Source organism: Zootoca vivipara, chromosome 3 (genome assembly GCF_963506605.1).
Source record: "Zootoca vivipara chromosome 3, rZooViv1.1, whole genome shotgun sequence".
NCBI classification, from domain to species: Eukaryota; Metazoa; Chordata; class Lepidosauria; order Squamata; family Lacertidae; genus Zootoca; species Zootoca vivipara.
Window position 1 is genome coordinate 12,054,503 of NC_083278.1, and position 21,873 is coordinate 12,076,375.

The 21,873-nt window shown below is 41.6% G+C and overlaps 1 protein-coding gene across 6 annotated transcripts in view; it reads left to right on the forward strand.

Annotated features, from left to right (window-relative positions):
• PLCB1 (phospholipase C beta 1) overlaps nt 1-21,873 on the forward strand; it is a 441,431-nt gene that overhangs the window by 349,958 nt on the left and 69,600 nt on the right. For 5 of the 6 annotated variants that reach the window (XM_060272415.1, XM_060272414.1, XM_035110112.2 and 2 more), the window contains exons 21-27: nt 98-197; nt 1,081-1,185; nt 2,149-2,258; nt 12,314-12,446; nt 14,071-14,124; nt 14,780-14,999; nt 19,709-19,889. In XM_060272415.1, coding sequence (XP_060128398.1) covers nt 98-197; nt 1,081-1,185; nt 2,149-2,258; nt 12,314-12,446; nt 14,071-14,124; nt 14,780-14,999; nt 19,709-19,889 — 903 coding nt within the window. Of the gene's footprint in view, nt 1-97; nt 198-1,080; nt 1,186-2,148; nt 2,259-12,313; nt 12,447-14,070; nt 14,125-14,779; nt 15,000-19,708; nt 19,890-21,873 lie in introns of those variants that run through there. The other variant, XM_060272417.1, reaches the window with a different exon arrangement.

Genomic DNA, 21,873 nt, shown 5'->3' on the forward strand with positions numbered 1-21,873 from the left:
ATTAACTTGCTGAACAGGGTGTCTCAGTTTTCCTGCTTTGTGCACAAGGTGTGTCAGAAAACATTAAATATTTTCCCCAAAAAATATATTTATTTAGGTTGTTCTGCCTTCCCTGGCATGTCTGAGGATAGCAGCCTATGAAGAAGGAGGGAAATTCATTGGTCATCGGATATTGCCAGTATCAGCAATTCGACCAGGTAGGGCAATCTGGGCTTCTTATTCACTTTATTTATTTTTTAATCTCTGAACCACGTGGCTAATTGGGGATGACTTATCTCCAGGGCTGATGAAGTCACATCATTTTGCTTCTCAACAATCTGCAAACCAACATGACTTTAAGTAGACAAAGGGGAAGGGAGGGAACCAACCCTCTGTTTCAAACACCTCGTCCATTCCTGCTGCTAGTCTTGCTTATGGCCCCAATTTAAAACAGGGAGAGATTAGGGGCTCTTGGCCATGCCTAGTTCTTACTAAATGACTTGTAATAGACCAATAGTGCTGTTAAAATATAGTCAGGATTTTAGCAGAGAAACTGAAATGACTTGCCTCCAAGAGTTCCATATACTCTTCTTCCGTGACACAAAAAAGAGTGTTTCTTTATTTTAAGCACACTGAAAATCTGCAAGCAGGCATAGCCAAGGCACTAACTCTGTCTTTAGTATTCTATCGCATAAACATAGATCCCAAGGGAAGCTCCAAAACTGGTCCCTAAGGAAGCAGACTATTTTCCGAGAGTCCCAGGTGTATGCTCCCTAGTATTTTGTCATTCCAACAGTAAACATTTTCCATATTTTTTTCAGGGGTTTCTTCACAACTGTTGTTTGCAGTGGAGGCCATACCTGTTTCTACATACATTGATTAAGGGTGGAAGTTCTGCATCAAATATTACAAGCACTCCCTGCCTTCCACTGTTAGAGTATCTGTGATAATGAAGCATGTCAGGGAAATTGCTAAAGAGTGGGATGCTATGTTTAGGGACCTTGGCTCATTTCCAGCACCTTATGGGTCACCTTTATGCCTATTACACTGCAGTGGTCAATTATAAAAATACTGTTGACCTTGTCCTGCTTTCTTTTCTAGGCTATCACTATATCTGCCTGAGGAATGAAAGGAATCAGCCCTTGACATTGCCAGCCATATTTGTATACATAGAGGTTAAAGATTACGTACCTGATACTTATGCAGGTAACTATAAAATCCCTGGGCATCAAATGGAACATTTTTGTGTGTGTTTTTGAAATTATATAAAGTTCATACACTGATCAGCAGTAACAAGTTGTATTAACATCCAGTAGCTATCAAGATGCGGGTGGCGCTGTGATCCAAACCACTGAGCCTATTGGGCTTGCCGATCGGAAGGTCAGCGGCGAGCCCATTGCTCGGTCCCAGCTCCTGCTAACCTAGCAGTTTTGTCTGCAGACAAACATCGGCTCCCTCGGCCAGTAAAGCGAGATGAGTGCCGCAACCCCAGAGTTGTTCACAAATGGCCTTAACTGTCAGGGGTCCTTTACCTTTACCTTTTAGCTATCAAGAAGTTGTAATGTGTGTTGTAAGAAGTTGCTGTCCATCATCCAATATGATGTACAGTTACCGCTGTAATTTTAAATGATTCCACACAGTGTTCTTTAGTTCCATAGCACTGCCTTTTCTTTTTAGAATACTGATGTAGTCTATTTTAAAATAGACAGTTGATGATGATCAGACTGGGCAGATCTGAGTCCAAATCCCAGAGCAAATTGAGAATCTGGAAGAGTTCTTTGCGAGTTGTATTCTCAGGGCTCTATCCTTAAAGAGGCTATATAATATTAATAGCACTCCACCTCTCATAATCAGTGCTATGGATATGTTTTAGTCTACCATGTGTCGCTTGCGGATTTAGGCTGCAAGGGTATGCACACTTACTTGAGAGTCTCATTGTATAGATTTGTCCTATCAGTATGGCGGAAGATAATAAAACACAGCCAGCTGCTGTTGTTTTTCTTCAAGGAAAACTTTAATGATACTAGTCTATGTTGATTTCTTATTATAAATGCAAAGAACAACCTTAGGGTTGTTAAATAATTGTTTCATATCTGTAAAACAGATAGATATATGTAGCCCTTTGAAACCAAATCAAAGTTTGATTCTAAATTCCTGTTTCATTTCCAGATGTTATTGAGGCATTATCCAACCCTATCAGATATGTGAATTTAATGGAGCAGAGAGCAAACCAGTTGGCAGCACTGACTCTGGAGGATGAGGAAGAAGTCCGGAAAGAGGTGAGAATTTGAGCTTGAAGAAATGTAGCAGAGGGACTGCTTTGATGATGCACTGCAGATAGCACAACGCCATCAGGAAATGGAAAAGGGAGTTTGGCCGTGATAGATCTGCTGTGATTCAGTCTCCACACCCACCCACCCTCCACTCCCCCTGCCATTAATGCCAAATCTGTTCACACAAATCTGGGACTTCAATATTAAATATTAATTCCACATATGGAAAAGGGATATACATCTAGATTTACACTGCCCGGCCCATCTGGTTAGCAATACTGTATTCTTGATAAGGCAAACAACCCAGGCTCATTCAAAATTATTTATTGACTGAATAATGGATGTTTTTCTGAATGATGTATTCTGGTTTTGTTGCCCCATTTTTGTCCCCTTTCACATCTGCTTTTTGCAAATGTCACAGTACCACAACAAAAATAATCGTAGCAAAAAGGCCATGGAGTAGAAGAGGATAAAGACATATCAGGTAGCAGAATGTTTGGTTCAGCTTGGCCACTTTGCAGTTTTGCTCAAGCATATTTGCAATATGGTGATAGATTTGTGATTGTCTGAAAGCCTGATCTATGCTAAGATTTCACATTCAAATAAACCGTCCTTCTGACTGTATGCAAGTCCCTAGCTTAGTGCCTTAAGTGCGCTAGAATGCCTGATAAATCTGCTGTGTGGCCTAAGATGCAGTTGTATTTCAGTGCCAGGTGAGGGATCCCTCTGCAAACAATTCCTCTGTCTTTGAAACAGCTGCATGTCAGGAGCAGATGAGAAAGTCTTGTATAAGCATCTTCTCCACATGCACACACACAAAGAAACTGCATTTTGGACCCAGGCAGAATGATATTTGTAATAAATAACCACAGAGATGGATGCATCTATTCATCAGCTAAGTGATCATTGTATTTCTATCCCAAGGTGGCTTCTCTAAAGCAATGAAATACAGATACAAGCCTCTATCCTCTCTGATACATCACATTGCCTATCTTATCCACACCACCTCACAACCCAGATCCTATTAAGTCATTGTAGCTGTTCTTCTTTCATCCATTTCACTTTCCTGAATGTTAGCCGTTGACTGATCCATCAGTGAGCTGTGTGCTGTGTTTGTCCCTTCCTGTAAGTCCCTTCAGTGTCAAAGGTCGGAAAGGGGGGAGTCAAAATCCCCAGACTACTTTTGGGTGAGCTGCTGAATGAAGACAGTTCAGTGTTCCATTCCTCAGCTTTGTGTTTATTAATCCTATCTCCTTCTGGCCACAGGTTTTCTCATAGTGCGAGGGCAGAAAGGAATGGGCTGGATTCAGAAGCAGCTAGAGGCAATTGCATCTGATATCAATTTCTTTTTAGGAGTGTGCCCTCTATATGTTGTAGGACTCCCAACTACCATCAACCTAGCCAGCATGGCCAATGTTTAGGTATGACACGAGCAGTGGGCACCAGGAAGACTGTTAATAGAAGCTGCTCCCTAGCCTTAGAAACTGGTCAGTGTCAGGTGAAGGAGCCTTATTTGCCAGATAGCTTTTTTTTTCAGAAGAGTGGAATAAGCCCCAAGATTGCTAACCCAGTAGCAGCAATCTTATTTTGCCATATTTTTTTTTTGAGGTTTAAAAAGATCTTTATTCAAGTAATTTCAAAGAAATACAAAATCCCAAATCAAGCACACACGAAAAAACGAGAAATACATTAAAGATACAAAAAAAAAAAAAACATGAATCCAATAATATAAGAAAAATGCATATTCAATCATAAATCAAATCAATAATACATAAGCCCGGAATAAAGAAAAAATAAAAATAAAAAGGGGAAGAAAAAAAAGAAGGAAAAAAAAGAAAAAAAAAGGGAAAAAAAGGGAATTTAAAATTTCCCTCCTATTATTTACGAAACGCGTCCCTAAATACATTATTTTTCCATTGCTGTATCTCTTATTTCCATACAAATTCTAACAAAATTTTTAACATTTTACTAAAAACTTATGTCGGCTTCTCCTCTTGTAATTTATTTATTTATTCTAGGCACATCAGTATATTACCTTCTAAATTCTCTTTCTCCAAATAATCCTGTACATATCTCCATTCTTCCCTGATTCTCTGCCTGGGTACTTCCCTAATTATAGCTGTCAAATTCGCCATCTTCAAATATTCAATTAATTTTTCCTGCCAATCCTGAATCGTGGGTATTGCCTCTTCTTTCCATCTCGTTGCCAATAGAATCCTAGCTGCAGCACAAGCATATAACATAATGTTCACTCTATCTTTAGGTATATTAGAGGGGATTAGGCTTAGCAAAAATATCTCGGGGCTTTTTTCAAACGTACATCTCATCAATTTTTTCAACTTTTCATAAATTTTATTCCAAAAATCAGCTACCTCTGGGCATGTCCACCAGCAATGATAGAAATTTCCAATTTTCTTTTTGCATTTCCAGCATTTGCCATCCCCTGCTTTATAAACTTTTGCTATTTTTTCGGGCGTAACATACCACCTGTGGAATATTTTTAAAATATTTTCCTTGATTGACATGCATGCTGTGAAATTGAAATCAACTCTCCACAATTTCTCCCACTGGCTTACTGATATCGGTCTCCCAATATCAATGGCCCATTTTATCATCACACTCTTGGTTAGCTCATCTTTCAATTCCTCCTCTAATAAAAATTTGTACATCTTCCCAAGTGGTTTTTTGTCGTTTTTTATTATTAATTCTTGTAATTTAGACTCCTTCTCCGGAAAGCCAATCTCTTTATGAATTTTAAAGATGCTTTGGACCTGCCCATAATGTAGCCAGCTCATACAATAATCCTTAATCATCTCATATGGTTTTAGATTCCATTGGTCGTCCTCTTTTATCAATAATTCTTGGTAGGTTGGCCACTTCTCCAACCCTCTAAGATTGCCCACAACCATCATTTCCACCGGAGACGCCCACCATGCACTTTGGGGCTCCACCCACCCTTTAAATTCATTCCAAATTTGAAATAATGATTTTTTAAATATATGGTCCGTAAATTCTCTTTGACTACCTTTGGTTTCCAATAGAAGGTAAGCATGCCACCCTTTGATGTTTCTAAATCCCTCTAACTCGAGGAGTTCCAGATCTTTTAACGTGAGCCAATCCTTAATCCAGCAGAAGCTTGCCGCCGCGTAATATAACCTCAGGTCTGGGACCCCCCATCCCCCCCTTTCCTTCGCATCTGTTAACAATCTATATTGGATCCTGGGTTTCCCCTTTGCCCAAATGAATCTGCTTAAAATTTTCCTCCATTCTTCAAAGGTGCTTTTCTTTCCTAATATTGGGAGCATTTGGAATAGGAACAAGACCCTCGGCAAAATTGTCATTTTTATTGTAGCTATCCTTCCGGAAAATGATAAATTTAGTTTCCCCCATCTTTCTAGATCCTCTTTAATCTCCTTCCATAATTTAGAATAATTATCTTCGAATAGATTAATATTATTGGGGGTTACATTTATACCTAAATATTTTACCTTTTTGACTATCTTCCACCCTGCCAATTTTTCTAACTCTTCTGCCTCTTCCCTTCTTATATTTTTAACCATCAATTTAGTTTTATTAACATTCACCTTAAATCCGGAAGCCTCCCCATATTCTTTCAATTCTTGTTTGACTTTATTTATCGACTCCATCGGGTCTTCTAACATTATTATAATGTCGTCTGCGAAGGCCCTTATCTTATGTGTATATTTTTTTATTTTGATTCCTTTTATCTCGCCCTCTTCTTTGATCCCATTTACTAAGCATTCAATTGACATTATAAAGAGTAGGGGCGAGAGCGGGTACCCCTGTCTGGTTCCTTTACCGATTTCAAATTCCTCAGACAGGTTCCCGTTCACAATTAATTTTGCTACTTGTTTTTTATAGATTGCCTCGATCCCTTTCGCAAAGCTCCCTCTTATTCCCATTTTTCCCATTACCTTTAACATAAACTCCCATCTCAGGTTATCGAAAGCTTTCTCTGCGTCTAAGAACGCAAATGCCGCCTTCTTCCCCGGGTGCCAGTCCAAAAATTCAATTATGTTTAGAAGCAACCTTATATTACTGGCCATTTTCCTTTTTGGCAGAAAGCCCTGTTGATTTTGTCCAATTACTCTATTCAGGACCTGTTTTAATCTCTCCGCCATGATAATGCCATAGATCTTGTAGTCTGTATTTAGCAACGAGATCGGTCTGAAATTTGCCACTTGGATCTCCTCGTTTTGTTCTTTTGGCAATAGAATTATAAACGCCTCCTGCCAAGACTGTGGGATGTTGCCCTCCTTTAGGATGTCATTTACCAACTTCTGATATATCTCTATCAGTTCTTCGCGAAAAATCTTATAATGTTGGCTCCCCAATCCATCTGTGCCTGGGGATTTCCCTACCTTCAATTTAGATATTGCTGCATAGATCTCCTGCTTTGATATTGTTTTATTTAAAATGTCCCTCTCTTCTTCCCTTATTGATTCCCCTTTATAATTTTCTAGATACTTCAATATTCCCACCTCATTTCCTTCCTCTTTCTTGTAGAGGTTTTTATAGAAGTTTACCAGGCACTTATTAATCTCTTCCGGTTTGGTCCAACATCTTTCCCCCTCTCTTACTTTTGTTATAATTTTTTCATTTTGTTTTTTCTTTAATTGCCAAGATAAAAACTTCCCACTTCTATTCCCGAATTCAAATACTCTTTGTTTATTCCATTTTATTCTCTTCTCCAATTCTTGCTCTACTACACTTTCTAATTCCTTCTGCAGAATTTTTAGTTGGGTTGCCAAATTTTCCCCTTTTGGATTTTCCCCCAATTCTTTCTCCTTTTCCTCTATTTTCCTTTTTACCTCCTCTATCTTCTCTCTCCTCTCTCTTGATTTCCTTCCTTTTTGTTGTATATAAAGCCCTCTTAAGAAGGCCTTACTGGCATCCCATACCATTGTCAGACTCATATCGTCTTTTATGTTATTTGCGAAGAATTCCTTCAATGCAGCTTTAATTTTTTCCACAAAAATCTCATCCCTCAGGATTGTTTCATCCAACCTCCACCTCCTACATTGTCTTACCTGTTCTTCCAATTTTATCATAACCGGGTTATGGTCTGTAATAAGTTTTGCTAGTATTTCACATTTATTAATTTTCATCACTAAATTTTTTGTTACCCAAATGGCATCCAATCTGGCTGATGATTTCCTTGCATCGGAATAGTGTGTAAATTTTTTCACCTCAGGGTTCCGCTCCCTCCAAATATCAATCATCCCAAAATTTGATGTTAAATGCCGGAAGCTTTCCGGTAATTTACCTCCCCTTTTTCTCCCTGTATTGGACCTGTCTAGCTCTGCTTTCATTATACCATTCAGGTCCCCTGCTAAAATGATTTCTTCATCTTCCACATATTCCCCAATTAATTTCCCAACATTTTCATAAAATCTTACCTTACAATCATTTGGGGCGTATACATTAACTACTACTACTTTTCCTATACTTAGATGAATTTTCACACCTACCACTCTCCCCTCGGTATCCTGAAATAGTTTTTCAGCTTTCCATTTTGTATTGACGTAGGTGGCCACTCCCCTCTTTTTCTTTTTATCCGCAGATATAAATTCATTCCCCAATCTGTTATTCTTTAAAATTCTTTCATGTTTTTGCGATACATGTGTTTCCTGTAAACACATTATATCCCACGATTCTTTCTTTAGCAGGTGTTCTATCTTATTTCTTTTTGATTTCTTATTTAATCCGTTTACATTCCATGAAATTAATTTGAGAGACATTCTTTATTAATAATTCCACACAAATTTTGAATAATCTAAAATAATGATAATAGTAATAATGCTTGTAGACAGATCAATTATTTCAAATACAAAATTACCCAATTTAATTTTCCAGAGGTTGCATCCCACTTATTCTATACTGTAAACTAACGCTCTTCTTACTTCAAATTTAAATATGGCAACGAATCAGGAACCAATTAGGACAGATTTCAAATTTTACTCCCTCCCTCCTCCTCCCAAAATCAAGGGGTGTAGAGAGGCACCGGGATTGGAGATAATACAGAAAGAAGAGGAAAGAGAGAAAGAAAAAGGGAAATAAGAACAGTAAATTATACAACCAAACTCCCAATCAAAAAGAGAGAGAAGAAAAAAGAGAGAAACAATTTATATTATCTTAAAAAAACCACTTCCCTTTTCTTCCCCTACTTCATCTTACCATGTTTAAATTCACTACTATTCTTTCCTATTCATCTATATATTCAATCTCATTCTTCAATTTCCCCATCACCCTCCTCCTCTTCCCCTGCTTCTTTCCTGAGTCTTCGCATGAATTTCTCTGCGTCTTCTATTGATCTAATCGTCTTTCTTCTTTCTTTGTAGGGGAAGGTCAAACCCTCGGGGAACTCCCAAACATATCCAATGTTTCTCTTTGTAAGGGCCTCTGTTAGGACCTTATAGTTCTGTCTTTTAAGAAGAAACCTTTTCGGTATTTCTTTAAAAATGGCCACCCCCCTCCCATCTACTGTAAATTCAACTTGTTTCTTCTTCTGTAATATTCTATCTTTCAGTAGCCAGGAGTTCAGAATGACCACGCAGTCTCCTGGTCCCTTTTTATTTTTAGATTTGTCTGACCAAGTCCTGTAGATTCTCTCTATGTCGAGAAGCAGGTCGTCCTCTTTAACCTGAAGCCAGTTTGCTAGTTCTCTGATAATTTTTTCATCAATCTGCTCATTCGGGGATTCCTTTATCCCTCTCATCCTTAACCACAAAGATTTTTGCTTCATTTCTAACATAGCAATCTGGTCTGCTAAGTCCTCCTGGGCTTTCTTGAGTTTAAGCTTCTCTCCATCTTCTTCCTGTTTTGAATCTCTTATTTCTTTGTTCACTGAGACGATTTTTTTATGGTTTCTTCTTGTTTATGCACCTTGCTACTTAAGTCTTTCATTGCTTTCTCTAACTCCTTGTTTTTCCCATATAAGTCCTTAATTTGGTTGGTCATTTCTGTAATCACTTTGGAGTTGTTTTCAATCTTAGTTTCCACTGAGTCCATTTTTTCACTTAATGCTTTATTTGAAACTTCTGCTGAGTCCAACTTCTCATTTAAGGACTTATTCATCTCTGTTATGAGTTCTTTTAAGTCTGACAGAGCTTCGTTATCTAAGGAGGTTGACTGCCTCCTCGTTGTCAGTGCTTGTATCCTCTTACTTCCCATTTTATTTGTGGAAACTTAGACTATATTGAGAGAAAAGAAGGAAAGTAGAGTATGCACAATTAGGATTCCTTCTCAAACGTTCTTCACAAGTGGGGGTTCCCCTCTCCTTTTCACTTAAAAGTCCATGGGGTTCCTTGACTGAGGGGAAGATATGGGAACAGTACTTTAAAAACCTTTCATTTTATTTTCTTACCCCTGCTGTAACTCGCTGTCCCCAGCAGGTGTCGTACGGCAACCCTCTCTTGAAAGGGGCTTGTTTAACTTTGCTCAAACCTTGCTAGCTCTTCCGTGAAGGAGGCGGAAGGTATGACTCAGCGTTTCAGCAGTCGCCATTATAGATGTTACCCTCCATATTCTTTCTCTAGAGCATGCTCTTACACGGCCTGGGTCTCCACTTCCTCTTAACAATCTCTCTCCTCCTCCTCCGCCCACCTCTCTCCCTCTCTCTTCCTTCCAATTAAGCCTTCTGTCCGTCTCCGATTGTTCTCTCGTCTTTACTTCTATTTTAAACCTCTCCCCGATGGGGGGTCAAGTTCTTTCTCCCCTTTAGGTGGATTTAGCCTTCTTTTTATTCTTTTATTACTGTAACCACCTTCTGGTCCGCGTCCGCCCCCACCTCATAGCGTGCCGCCTCCGCTGTTTTAACGCTCACACAGTCCCGGGAGAGTCTCACAACCAGCAACAGTTCTCCGCGTTCGCAAATAAAACACTGACCTTATCGTGCCGCCTGGAGTTTGTAAATCAGCTTAGTAGAGTCTCAGTTCCTTCTCTCAGGTCGGTAGCTTTCCAAATTCTTTGGCCGGTGTGCCTTAGGTGCTCGCTATTGCGAGTTTTCGGGCGCCTTTCAGTGGGTCCGATCGATCTATGGCGTCCCTGGCTCCTCTCCGTCTTCTCCACTCGAAAGTGCTGGGACAGAGTTCCGCCTTTCGACGCTTCTCTTTTCTCCTCCAGGGAGAGACCCGTACTCCCCCCTCTTCACGGGGTGGGTTTTTCGGCGCCAAACCCCCCCTCCGGACCCCCACTGAGGAAAAAGCTGGCCCGTTGGTGCAGAGCCCAGCTCTCTTGCGACTCGTCCTCTAGCGCACCCAGACTGGAAGTCATTTTGCCATTTGTTTTTGAGAGGCAACGCCATTGGAAACAAATCCAATTAGATTATAAATTTGTCCAGGGAAGTAAGCAGCTTGCAAACATAACCAAGTAGAGGGAGCAAAACCTTCTTGCCACTCACTGTGTGCCGGAGATGGGTAAGGGATATACAATAATGTTCAGAGCCTGGTTACGTTCTGTAGCTTCTGAAGAGTTAAACTGGTGCAGAGAAAAATTCATTTCTAGTATGGAGTACATTACGTTTTCAGCGTAATGTATTTGTGCTATAATCTTTTTAACTCTTCCCCCACTGCTGAACCTGTAACGCATTTTGAAATGTTGAAGTGTTTTAGGGAGAGAATTCACACACCCGCCAAATCAATTTATTACTGAAGCTGCCTGGGAAACTAATCCAGTGAGGTTCCATGGCAACAGGTGCTCCCTTCTTACATTTGCGCATTGCTCCTAACGGCGCTCTCAGACTGTGCGCCTCCATTGCCGCTCCATTTGTGCAATGGGAATCGGTGATGCATTTTGATGGCTGGGGCCACTAGTAAAACGACTGTTGAGATGATTCGCGTGTAGTAAAAAAGAATGCGCTCTAAACATGGGCGTTGAGTGCTGGTGAGGAAGGAAAGGTTGTGGGGAATGCCTAAGCAGCTTGTGCGATGCAGGCACATTAATCTGAGCATGCAGCAAGGCTAGAGGTACTGCTTACATAGGCTAACTGTTGAATATAACTATGGGTGAGCTGTCCTGGGAATAATGCATGTGTCTTGGGGGTGAATTAGTAATCAGACTTCTGGGACATTAATCTGGGGAGAACAGAGCAGTAATTTTTTTTCATGTTTAGTTCACTGGTGGTGACTGGTGTGTTCTGTTAGATTATATTTATATCTGCATAGTACAATGTTATTAATCAGTGGGGTACTGAGACCTACATGCAGAAATTGTATTTCCTCTGCTTGTTGGAGGGCTTAGACCTTGTCTTCTGGGGATGGGAATATAAAATAGGAGCATAAGTCATTCAAGAAAGACCTAGATACAAGAGACCCTAATAAGTGTTTTTATTGCAGCATCCCACCGTTGGGGCTAATTAATTGTGATTATGGGTGAATAAACATGACTTATCATTTGCATACATTTAAGTGGGTCTATGTGGGTGTATATAGAAATATTTAAATACTGGACAGTTTATTCCTAAAAAGTTGTAATAATACAGCAGTGTATTGTTGACTGCAGCGTGAGATTTCCAGTATTAATTCTAGGCTTCCGTTTTTGCCAAAGTCTAATGGCAGCTATTTCTTAAGAGCACGAGAGGTATTTTGTAAGTTGTTTCTGAAAGGTAAATTAGGGTCACTTTGTGCCAGGTACGGTACAAACTCCCCCAGCAAGTTTGCAGTACGATTAAATCTTAGCATATGAATACTACTGGCTAAGGGTAGAGAGTTGTACATCATTGGAAGTGGAATCCATGTACAAGATATTGGCCAGGTACCCTAATCTCAGAAGTATGTGTCAAAAGGAAAACGAATTGATAATGGTTTTTTTTATATTTTAGTAACTTGATATTCATGTAACTTTTATTTCTGTGACTGTGTCGTTTTGTAATACTTTGTTTAAGTTGTTTGTTTGTTGTTTTAGTTTTCTGTACACTGTTTAGAGATATTTAGATTGTATTAAGTGGTATAGAAATTAAATAACCAGAATTAAGTGTAGCATGTCTCCTATAAGATTGCTTGCCTCCTTGCACATTTATGAGAATTGTTTTGTATTGTCAGGCGGAACAGGGAGATGTTCCTTCAGAAGCTCACACTGAACCCAAGCCAGCACCAGCTGAAAATGGAGTAAACTACACCACCTCCCTCACCCCAAAACCATCCACGCAGGTTACTCCCAGCCAACCAACACCAGGTAAGAACTAGACTGTGCTGTGTCGTTTTTATAGTGTCTTTCTATAGGGAAAATAACCCAGCTGAATAGACTTCTTTGTGTTCAAAAACTATTAGAACAAAATAGAAATTAGGCCAGCCCTTTTTCTCCCCCCCCCCCCCCGCTCCGCTTTCTCTTTTGTGAGATACATAAAACCCACCAGTACATTTGTATTGGATTGTTTTTGAAAGACAACACCCGTAACAAAATCTCTCTCCTTTGCTACCCTCCCATGTAGCCTGGCAGCTCCATTGCAATTGCTGAAAGGCCTGGTGGAAGAATGCTAGCTATCTGTATACATTATTGTGCTCCAACTGAGTGTAACAAACTGGGTTCCATCCGCTGGAAGTTGGACCATTATGGCAAATGGGCACTCTCTCTGCTTCCAACCAGCCCCCACCTGCCTGCCTTCTTACGAGCAGGCCAGGAGCTGACACTGCCTGTCAGATTCCTCCTCCTTAGTCTCACTGTTGCCCTTGTAGAGCTCAACAGAGAGGGGATAGGGCCAAAACTAGAATTAATTAGCTTTTCCTGTCTTCACCTCTGGCTCCACCTGCTGTTACCCTCCCTGCCTCCTGCCCTATCAGCCCCAATGAACACTGGTTGCATCAGGCAACATAGGTTCATATCCCTGTCAGTCATGAAGCTCATTGAACTGCATGCAGTTTTGCAGAGTGCTTTTGCCCGTGCCCTATTTGGATCAGTTTCACCATATTGCTAATCAGTAGATTTTGTGCTCAGAAACTTGCAGGCAACCACTGGCAAGTTGAACTTCTTGCATCTCTTACTTTTCCTTTTGCAGAGAAAATGAGTAAGGAATAGACAATCTTCACTCTTCTGAGTTTTGGAAAACAGGGGAATGCAGGTTGAAATGTGACATACTTTTGTATCTTAGACTCACGAGAAGCCTCTTGAGAGGCACTCAGGATTATGGAGGAATTCGTTTGCCCCATTTTTTTTTCAGAAGATCAACATGATTTGAGGGTCCTGAACTTGCTTGTGGATCACATCGCAACTATATTCTATCTGGATTTCATGCACAACCCCCCACCCAAGTTTTATTTGTTTTCCGTTCAGTTTTTGCGCAGTTTAGTTTCAGTGATTGTATTGGATGAATGAATGAGAAGGGCAATGCGTGAAATAGGTGATGGTAGCAAAAACAGCAGCAAAGAAGGACAAGGAATAATGATATATAGCTGCTTGGAGGGCTACCACTATTATTACAGCTAAGAAGACTCATAAGAAACACTCCCCCATTCACCCTATTCACCTGATCTAGCAAACTTCTGAAATAACCTCTCGCTTTACTACCTGTGAATGAGGTAGTAAGGATTGTGGGATCCAGGGGGCAGGGGGCAGGTGGATTTCAAATCAGTATTCATAGACACATCTATGAAGGTATGCCAGGTATGACTAATCAAACAAGTTTCACTGCCTTTTTTTGTAAAATGAGGAGCAATGGCAGCTTCCATGAAATAGGAGGACGTGGAGATATGGTTTAAAGGTTGCTTTCTCACCTTAAAAAGGAAACCTGTGTGCCTATAGCTTTGAGGCCATATATTTGTCATTTCCAAACAACTGACTATTGATGGCATTTTACATCTAGGTTCTGTGAAAGCTCCAGCAAAAACAGAAGATCTGATTCAGAGTGTCCTGACAGGTAAGAAACATGTGGATGGTATACATGATATTTTGTGTGAAGGAAGTGCAACCTGATTCTATTTATTTAATTATTCAACAGGATTTATAAACCACTTAATCATCCTTAACTCCTGAGTGTTTTACATGGAATATAAAATGTTCATTAAAAAAAATTACTGATGAAATGCAACATTAAAAGCAAGTTAACTTAAACCAGTCGTTATGAATAACATACCTGTCCATTCCACTGAAACTTCTGCCATTGTTTAAAGCTGCCACTTTCCCCCTCAGTTTTCTTCCATCCTTGCTTTATTCAAACCTCTGCTGTTGTTTAAAACCACAGTTGCCTTATGTGCCCATCTGTTCATGCTTTACTGGAACCTCTGCTCTTGCTTAAAACTGCCATTTCCCCCTCAGTGCCCTCCATCCCTGCTTTACTCAAACTTCTGTTATTGTTTCAAACCACACTTCCCCTCTCTGTGTGTCCCTTGCTTCTCGTTCCAATGCTTCTGCTGTTGTGCAACCTGTATTCTCTTTCGCTGGCTTCATTCAAATCCAGGTTTGTGATGCGGCCCTGCAAATTCTCCGATGGGGGCTACACGATGACAGCCTTTCATTTCATGCCCATAGGAAGCAATAGTGACAAAGAAAGCTTTCCTCTCCTTATTTTTTAGAGGTCGAAGCACAAACTATCGAGGAGCTAAAGCAACAGAAAGCATTTGTGAAACTTCAGAAGAAGCACTACAAAGAAATGAAGGACCTTGTCAAGAAACACCACAAGAAAACCACGGATCTTATAAAAGAGCATACCACGAAGTATAACGAAATCCAAAACGACTACCTGCGTCGGAGGGCGGTTTTGGAGAAAACAGCTAAAAAAGACAGTAAGAAAAAGTATGTTGTATATAGAGTTTATAAACCAAGTTTCTCTTTTCCCCTTTATTGCAGTAGCATACTGATTTCAGTGGGCCATACCAAAAGGCAAATGTCACTCCTGGTTGGTGTTTGGAATCCTTCCAGATTCCCACCACAGGAAGATAGCTCCTGTTGTGGGACAGTGACTGACACAAAACCCATTAGTGGGCAGTGTGTTGGAGCCGCACCCCTCGCCAGACCTCCTTCTGACAGAGTTGCTGCTGAATACTGGTATGGAGAAGAGGAGGGCTGTGGGTAAAGTGGTACACGCTTGCCTGCAGGAGTGCCAGATGGGCTCTACCGCCACTTTTGCACCACAGAGACCACACAATTGCTTCACTCCTCTGCCAGAGCATCCTAGTGGAAATAGTATGTTAAGTCTGCTCTGGTGCTAATGCATTTCTGGGAATTAAAGAGTCTTTGGGGTGGAGACTTTCAACATGCACACTGTTTGCATGGACTCTTGTTTGCATGGAAGGAAGCAGGTTCTGTAGCAGCTGTACCCTGAGCTGGGACAAACAGAGGAGGAGCAACAGGTGGTTGGAAGCATAGAAATCAATTCTTTGATATTTCAAGAGCAACTCAGCTGGAGGGAGGTCAGGAAAGTGGCACAGCCCCACCATGCCATCTGCCTCTGACAGAGACATTCACAGCAAACCCTGTACTTAGAAGTAAGTTCCATAAGGCTTAATCCTAGGGAACTGGGTATAGGATTGCAGCTTTAGAGAGTCGGTGTCCGAGAGCAGAATGTGTTTGAAGATGCTTTATAGACTGGACTTTTCCTTCCTCCTGAGAACAGAATGAAAGGCAGAGATTTGATCTTCCAAATACGGATACAGTTTTGAATGCAGATACAAAGTTTTTTTAAAAAAAATGCAGTGGACCTTTGTCCTTAAACTGAATGTGTAGAATAAAAATAAACATGGGTTTGAAGCTTCAGTTCTGGAAACTGTAATCTAGGAGTGAGTTGATTTTCTCTTGATGATGAATCACTAAATTTGTCATCGTTGAATTGCAGTTGTTGTTTGTTGTTGTTGTTTGTTGAGCTGCTGCTGCTGCTACATTTATTTATATCCCACCTTTTCCCCAGATAGGATGGTGTATAGATAAAATAGAAACAGCTAAAAACACACTAAAAAATTAAACAGCAACAAAATTAAAATGCTCTCTCTCCACACACACACACACACATCACAGCACCAGCCCTTTCCTTAAAAACGGTCAATTCCCAAAAGCCTGTTGGAATAATAATAAAGTCTTCACCTGCCGGTCTAACTTCTCTGGGAAGGGAGTTCCAAAGTCTGGGAGTAGCCACCAAGAAGGCCCTCTCCTGCATCCCTACCAAGCATGCAAATGAGGGTAGTGGGACCAAGAGAAGGGCCTCCTCTGAAGATCTCAGCCTGGGCAGTTTTGTATGAGGGAATATGGTCTTTCAGATAGCCGGGACCTAGCCGTATGGAACTTTATAGGTCATAACCTGCACTTGGAATTGTGCCCGGAAACAAACCAGCAGCTAGTGGAGCTGCTGTAACAAGGGCGTCTTATGGTCTCTGTAGCCAGTCCCAGTTAACAAGTCTGGCTCTTTGAGCAAGATGAAGTTTCCGAGCACTTTTGAAAAGCAGCCCCACATAGATTGCATGTAACTAAGGCATGGGTCACTATGGCCAAATCAGACAGCTCAAGGAACAGGTGGGGCTGGTGCACCAGCTATAACTGTGCAAATGCATTTCTCACCACTGCAGAGACCTGGACATTTAGGCTCAGGACTAAGTCCAGGAACAGTCCCAAACTGCGAACCTGCATCTTCACAGGGAGTGTTATCAGGCTCGATGGTGATATTTCTCGAGCAATAGCTATGGCCTTAAGTAAACCCTCACTTTCAGACTCTATTCCTGTGGTTTCCTAGGCAACTAGCTTAACACCTGGGTAGAGCTGTAAACACCTCTGATTATCTGTCAGGGCGCAGACTGATGTATTTCATTCGTGCTGGCTTGGTTTTCAATTTTTAATTTTTTAAAAATTGCTCTTGCTGTTTAGCTTGCTTACACAGTTGCTCAGTTTCTTTCACATGCCCCTTTCATTGCTTCCCCTTCTCACCTCACCCTTTAGAGTTGCAGCTCTTTCCCAAGACCCAAAATATCGCACTGCTCCTCGGGGAGTTTGTTGTTCAGATTCCATTTTATGAATAAATATATTTCTCCCCTTTCTGCTTTTGTGGGCTGTTCTGCTCTCTTCGCCTTCCTTTGAGGGACCTTTGGTTTTTGTGAACTTTTGTCCTTTGGTTGCCAATAAATACTTGCACGTCAGGGTGCATGAATTTGGGGTGTGCAAGTTCTGAAAGGAATTGAGCTGACTGATGGAGGTCTTTCTATGGCTCTTTAAATAATGCAAGCCACAGCTTCCGAAATGTGATGCATGGAGTCCAAGAGTGTCATTGGAAGATCAGCAATTAGATTCAGTGCTGAGAAACGATTGGTGGGTTTGCAACATTGCTTGCTTCCCCCCAACTGTTTCCCCCGTCTTCATTTCATTTTGTCCTATTGTTGCTCACTGATCTCACAACATGGTTACATTTTTGCATATAATGCATGTGATTTCCGTTCATATCATTTCACATTCTTGCCTCCTTTTTTAAAAACAACAACAACAACAACAACAACAACAACAACAACAACAACAACAACAATATTTGATATTGCTGCAAAGAAACCCCTCTGCCAGAGCATCCTAGTGGAAATATGTTAAGTCTGCTTTGGTGCTAACACGTTTCTGGAAATTAAAGAGTCTTTGGGGTGGAGACTTTCAACATGCACACTGTATGCTGACTCTTGTTGGCATGGAAGGAAGCAGGTTCAGTAGCAAATAGATAGCAGCTGTACCCTGAGCTGGGACAAACAGAGAAGGTTGGAAGAGTAGAAATCAATTCTTTGATATCCCAAGAGCACATTGTGTTTGATTCATTTTTTTTATTTAATTTTTATCCTGCCCTTTTTCAAAGGAACTCAGGTGCATGCTTCCCTTAAACACACATACCCATTTTATCCTTATAGCATCCCTCCAAGGTACAAGATAGTGACTACCACCCAGTCATCCAGTATGCTTCTTGGTTGAGGTGTTGGTTTGAACCAGAACCTTCCTGGCCCTAGTCTCTTAGAGGTTACACCATGCTGGTTCCCACTGATAGCACTTGGAGCTTCCACTGGGCAGCATAATGTTATAGGGTCCTTTGAACAAAGAGGAGCTTCAGATCAGCCTGAGGAGATCCATGCCTACAGGACAAAACCTATTAGGCAGTGCATGTAATATTAAACAATGCAGTAAGAACTTGAGGTGTAGCGTGGGTTGCCAGCACCTGGGGCCGCACAGAGGTGTGTGGGAGGGAAATGGAGTAAGCCTGCACATTCAATTGCCCAAGACATCTGTGCCATCCAGGAGATTGCAGCTAAGGAGATAAGAAGAGTCCTTCCATTGTTTTGAGAGGCCCCTGGTTTGCATGGAGAAGCTGTTTTCAGCGGAGCCCAGCAACAGAACCACATAGCTGCATTGAGGCAGCACTGGGTGTTGAGATATTGTGCCCCTAACAAATTTTGCACCTGGAGCAACCACCCCTACCCCCGCCCCATGCTACACCACTGTTATGAACAGTGGGTTACCTGGAAGAAGGACTCTAATGTGAATACCCTAAAGCATGGGTAGGCAAACTGAGGCTTGGGGGCTGGATCCGGCCTAATCACCTTTTAAATCTGGCCCATGGACGGTCTGGGAATCAGCGTGTTTTTACATGAGTAGAATGCGTGCTTTTATTTAAAATGCATTTCTGGGTTATTTGTGGGGCGTAGGAATTCGTTCATTTTTTTCCTTCCAAAATATAGTCCAGACCCCCAAAAGGTCTGAGGGACAGTGGACCGGCCCCCTGCTGAAAAAGCTTGCTGATCCCTGCTCTAAAGAATGTGAGAGCACAAGAGCCAGTGAAAAAAACAAGCCCGCTGAAAAATAGAACATGTATACTCACTTAGCTGTAATGTGCAAACCTTGCGACGTGGCAGGGGCAAAATGAAAAGCCCCATTGGTAGGAATTGCCACATTATGCATTGCACAGCTCATGTCAGCAGAGTACTCCTATGAGCTACTAAACCAGTGAAGAAGCAGCTGGCTGTAAAATCAGGGTGAACCTGTGTGATCCCTCACATTTCTGGAATCAAGTGAGGTTTTGACTTAGGTTGAATAGCCATTAACTTAGGATGTCTCAGCTCATTTTCCAGATGTTGAGCCAGGTTCTTCTTGGGTGCCCTCAGCGGGTGAGATTTCAAGTGTGTGCGACATTTATAAATAAGTTGGCATGGGTCAACAAGCACGGGAGTTCTCGCTTCTAAATATGGTTTAGTGAAGGCATCCCCAAACTGCGGCCCTCCAGATGTTTTGGCCTACAACTCCCATGATCCCTAGCTAACAGGATCAGTGGTCAGGTAAGATGGGGATTGTAGTCCAAAACATCTGGAAGGCCGAAGTTTGGGGATGTCTGGTTTAGTGGAACCCTGGGCTTATGGTAGCTTAGCCACAAGACCCAGACAATACCTACACATCCAAGTTGAGATGAATCATGGTCAGGTGGGGGAAAGGGAGGATATGTGCATTGTACTGTCACAACTTGCATTGAATTTCTTTTGTTGTTCCACATTGCTCTGCAGAGGAGAAGCTGGGAGCCCAGATCACAGTTCTTCAACTATTGAACAAGAGTTGACCACACTTGATTCAGAAATGTCCCAGAAGTTAATAGAGCTTAAGGAAAAGCAACAGCAACAGCTGCTTAATCTTCGGCAAGAACAGTATTATAGTGAAAAGTACCAGAAGCAAGCACATATTAAATTGGTATGTATGAGCACCTTGCTTCCACACTTTATTTGAAGCTCTCTGACGTCAAGGTTGCATGGAGAACTAGCTATGTTTGGGGCCACTTGAAATGTGTCTGTGTGGAGGTGTGCTCATTTTCTGTGCTTCTGATTATCATCCCTCTAACATTACAAATTTGCGAAATAAAATAGAATATAAGGATTCACTTTGGCCACCTCATGAGAAGAGAAGACTCCCTGGAAAAGACCCTGATGTTGGGAAAGATTGGGGGCACAAGGAGAAGGGGACGACAGAGGACGAGATGGTTGGACAGTGTTCTCGAAGCTACAATCATGAGTTGGACCAAGCTGTGGGAGGCAGTGGAAGACAGGCGTGCCTGACATGCTCTGGTCCATGGGATCACGAAGAGTCGGACATGACTAAATGACAACAACAACAACAACAACAACAACAACAGGATTCACAATGGCATGGGGGAATTGTGGAAAGAGTGTGTGGAACAATATTGCAAATACAGCTGGATCACTGGCCACTTTATTTTTGGACTCTTTCCTAATTCTGATTACAGTACCGTTACAAGGCCACATCTTGCAAAGCTTTCAAATTTGCTCCGCACTAACTACAAACATTGGGGCATAATTGATTGGTTTGTCATTGGTACTGCTTTGGGTGGGTGGGAGCATTCTTTCACCGTATGACTTTGAAGCTGAAACCAACATCCTCTGCCTAATTAAATTATCAGAAATCATTCCAGAATAAGCAGTTAGATTAGCGTGGCCTACAAAACTGGAAACGAGAGCTTGGATGTCACTAAAAATGGCTTCCAACTAGTTATTGTTTGTGCCAAATAGCCTTCTGTGAAACTATGTGTGCTCTGAACGGATGTCAGAGCACAAGCTATAAACAGCAAAGTGATATTATGCATATATTGTCCCAAAGGAGCTTTTGTTTTTACAGCTGCAAATCTACTGCTGGTGGGGTCAGGCTCCCTGTGTAGGGCAGCCCTCTGGGCTGAAACAGGAATCCAATCAGATGGTAATACATGCTTTGGAATGCTAAAAGAGAAGAAGGCAGTTGAATGCTACTATTATATAGTTCCATTCTGCCCCCAGCATGTGGACGCTGTCAGAGGTACTTAACCATGCTCTTTACACACTTGGTTACTTTGTTGTACAAAAGATCAGAAGTTACCAAAGTATTCCATCTGTGTACCACAGTCAAGCAGAGTTGTTTACAACTGCAAAGGACCTTTGGGAGCTGGTATGATTGTGCAGCAGCTCATAAGATTGGGTTTTGAAGCCAAATCCTATTGGCGCAGCAGCCCCTATAGGCCATAGCTCTCAAGTTTTCCCTTTTCTCGGCCCTCCAGGTGTTTTGGCCTACAATTCCCATCATCCCTGACCACTGGTCCTGTTAGCTAAGGATCATGGGAGTTGTAGGCCAAATCACCTGGAGGGCCGCAGTTTGGGGATGCCTGATCTAGCAGGATGCATTCCTGCCCACTGCTATGTAACTTCCCAGTTATTATATATCACTACTGCAAGGAGTGAGCCTAGAGACAATGTTGACCTATCTACCAGATTTGGATGGATCATTTTGTTTGGATAGAAGTCTAGTTCTTTTGATGACCAGCTGTGTTTGAGGTCATCCTTTGGCCCACTGGCCTTCCTGGCATAAATGCTGGGGTCCAAAATGAGGCCGGAAGGGCTTCTCTATGCCCAGCCTACCTTCCTGGCAAAGACAGGGCCTTTCATTCTGTCCCACCACTTTCTGCTACTTGGCAGGGGCCGGTGGGCAGTGGAGGAAATGCTAGGAATAGCCATTGCCAGAGAAAGCCTTGGGGGGCTGCAATCATAGCCTGGCACATCAGAAGTAAAGTTGACTATCAGTGTAGCAATTTTATCCATTACTTTTGAGGAGACTTCAATGGGTTAAAGCTGAAACATGATGCGTATTTTCCACATGGGAAAACAAATGATTTCAGCTTGGGAATTGGCAGAAT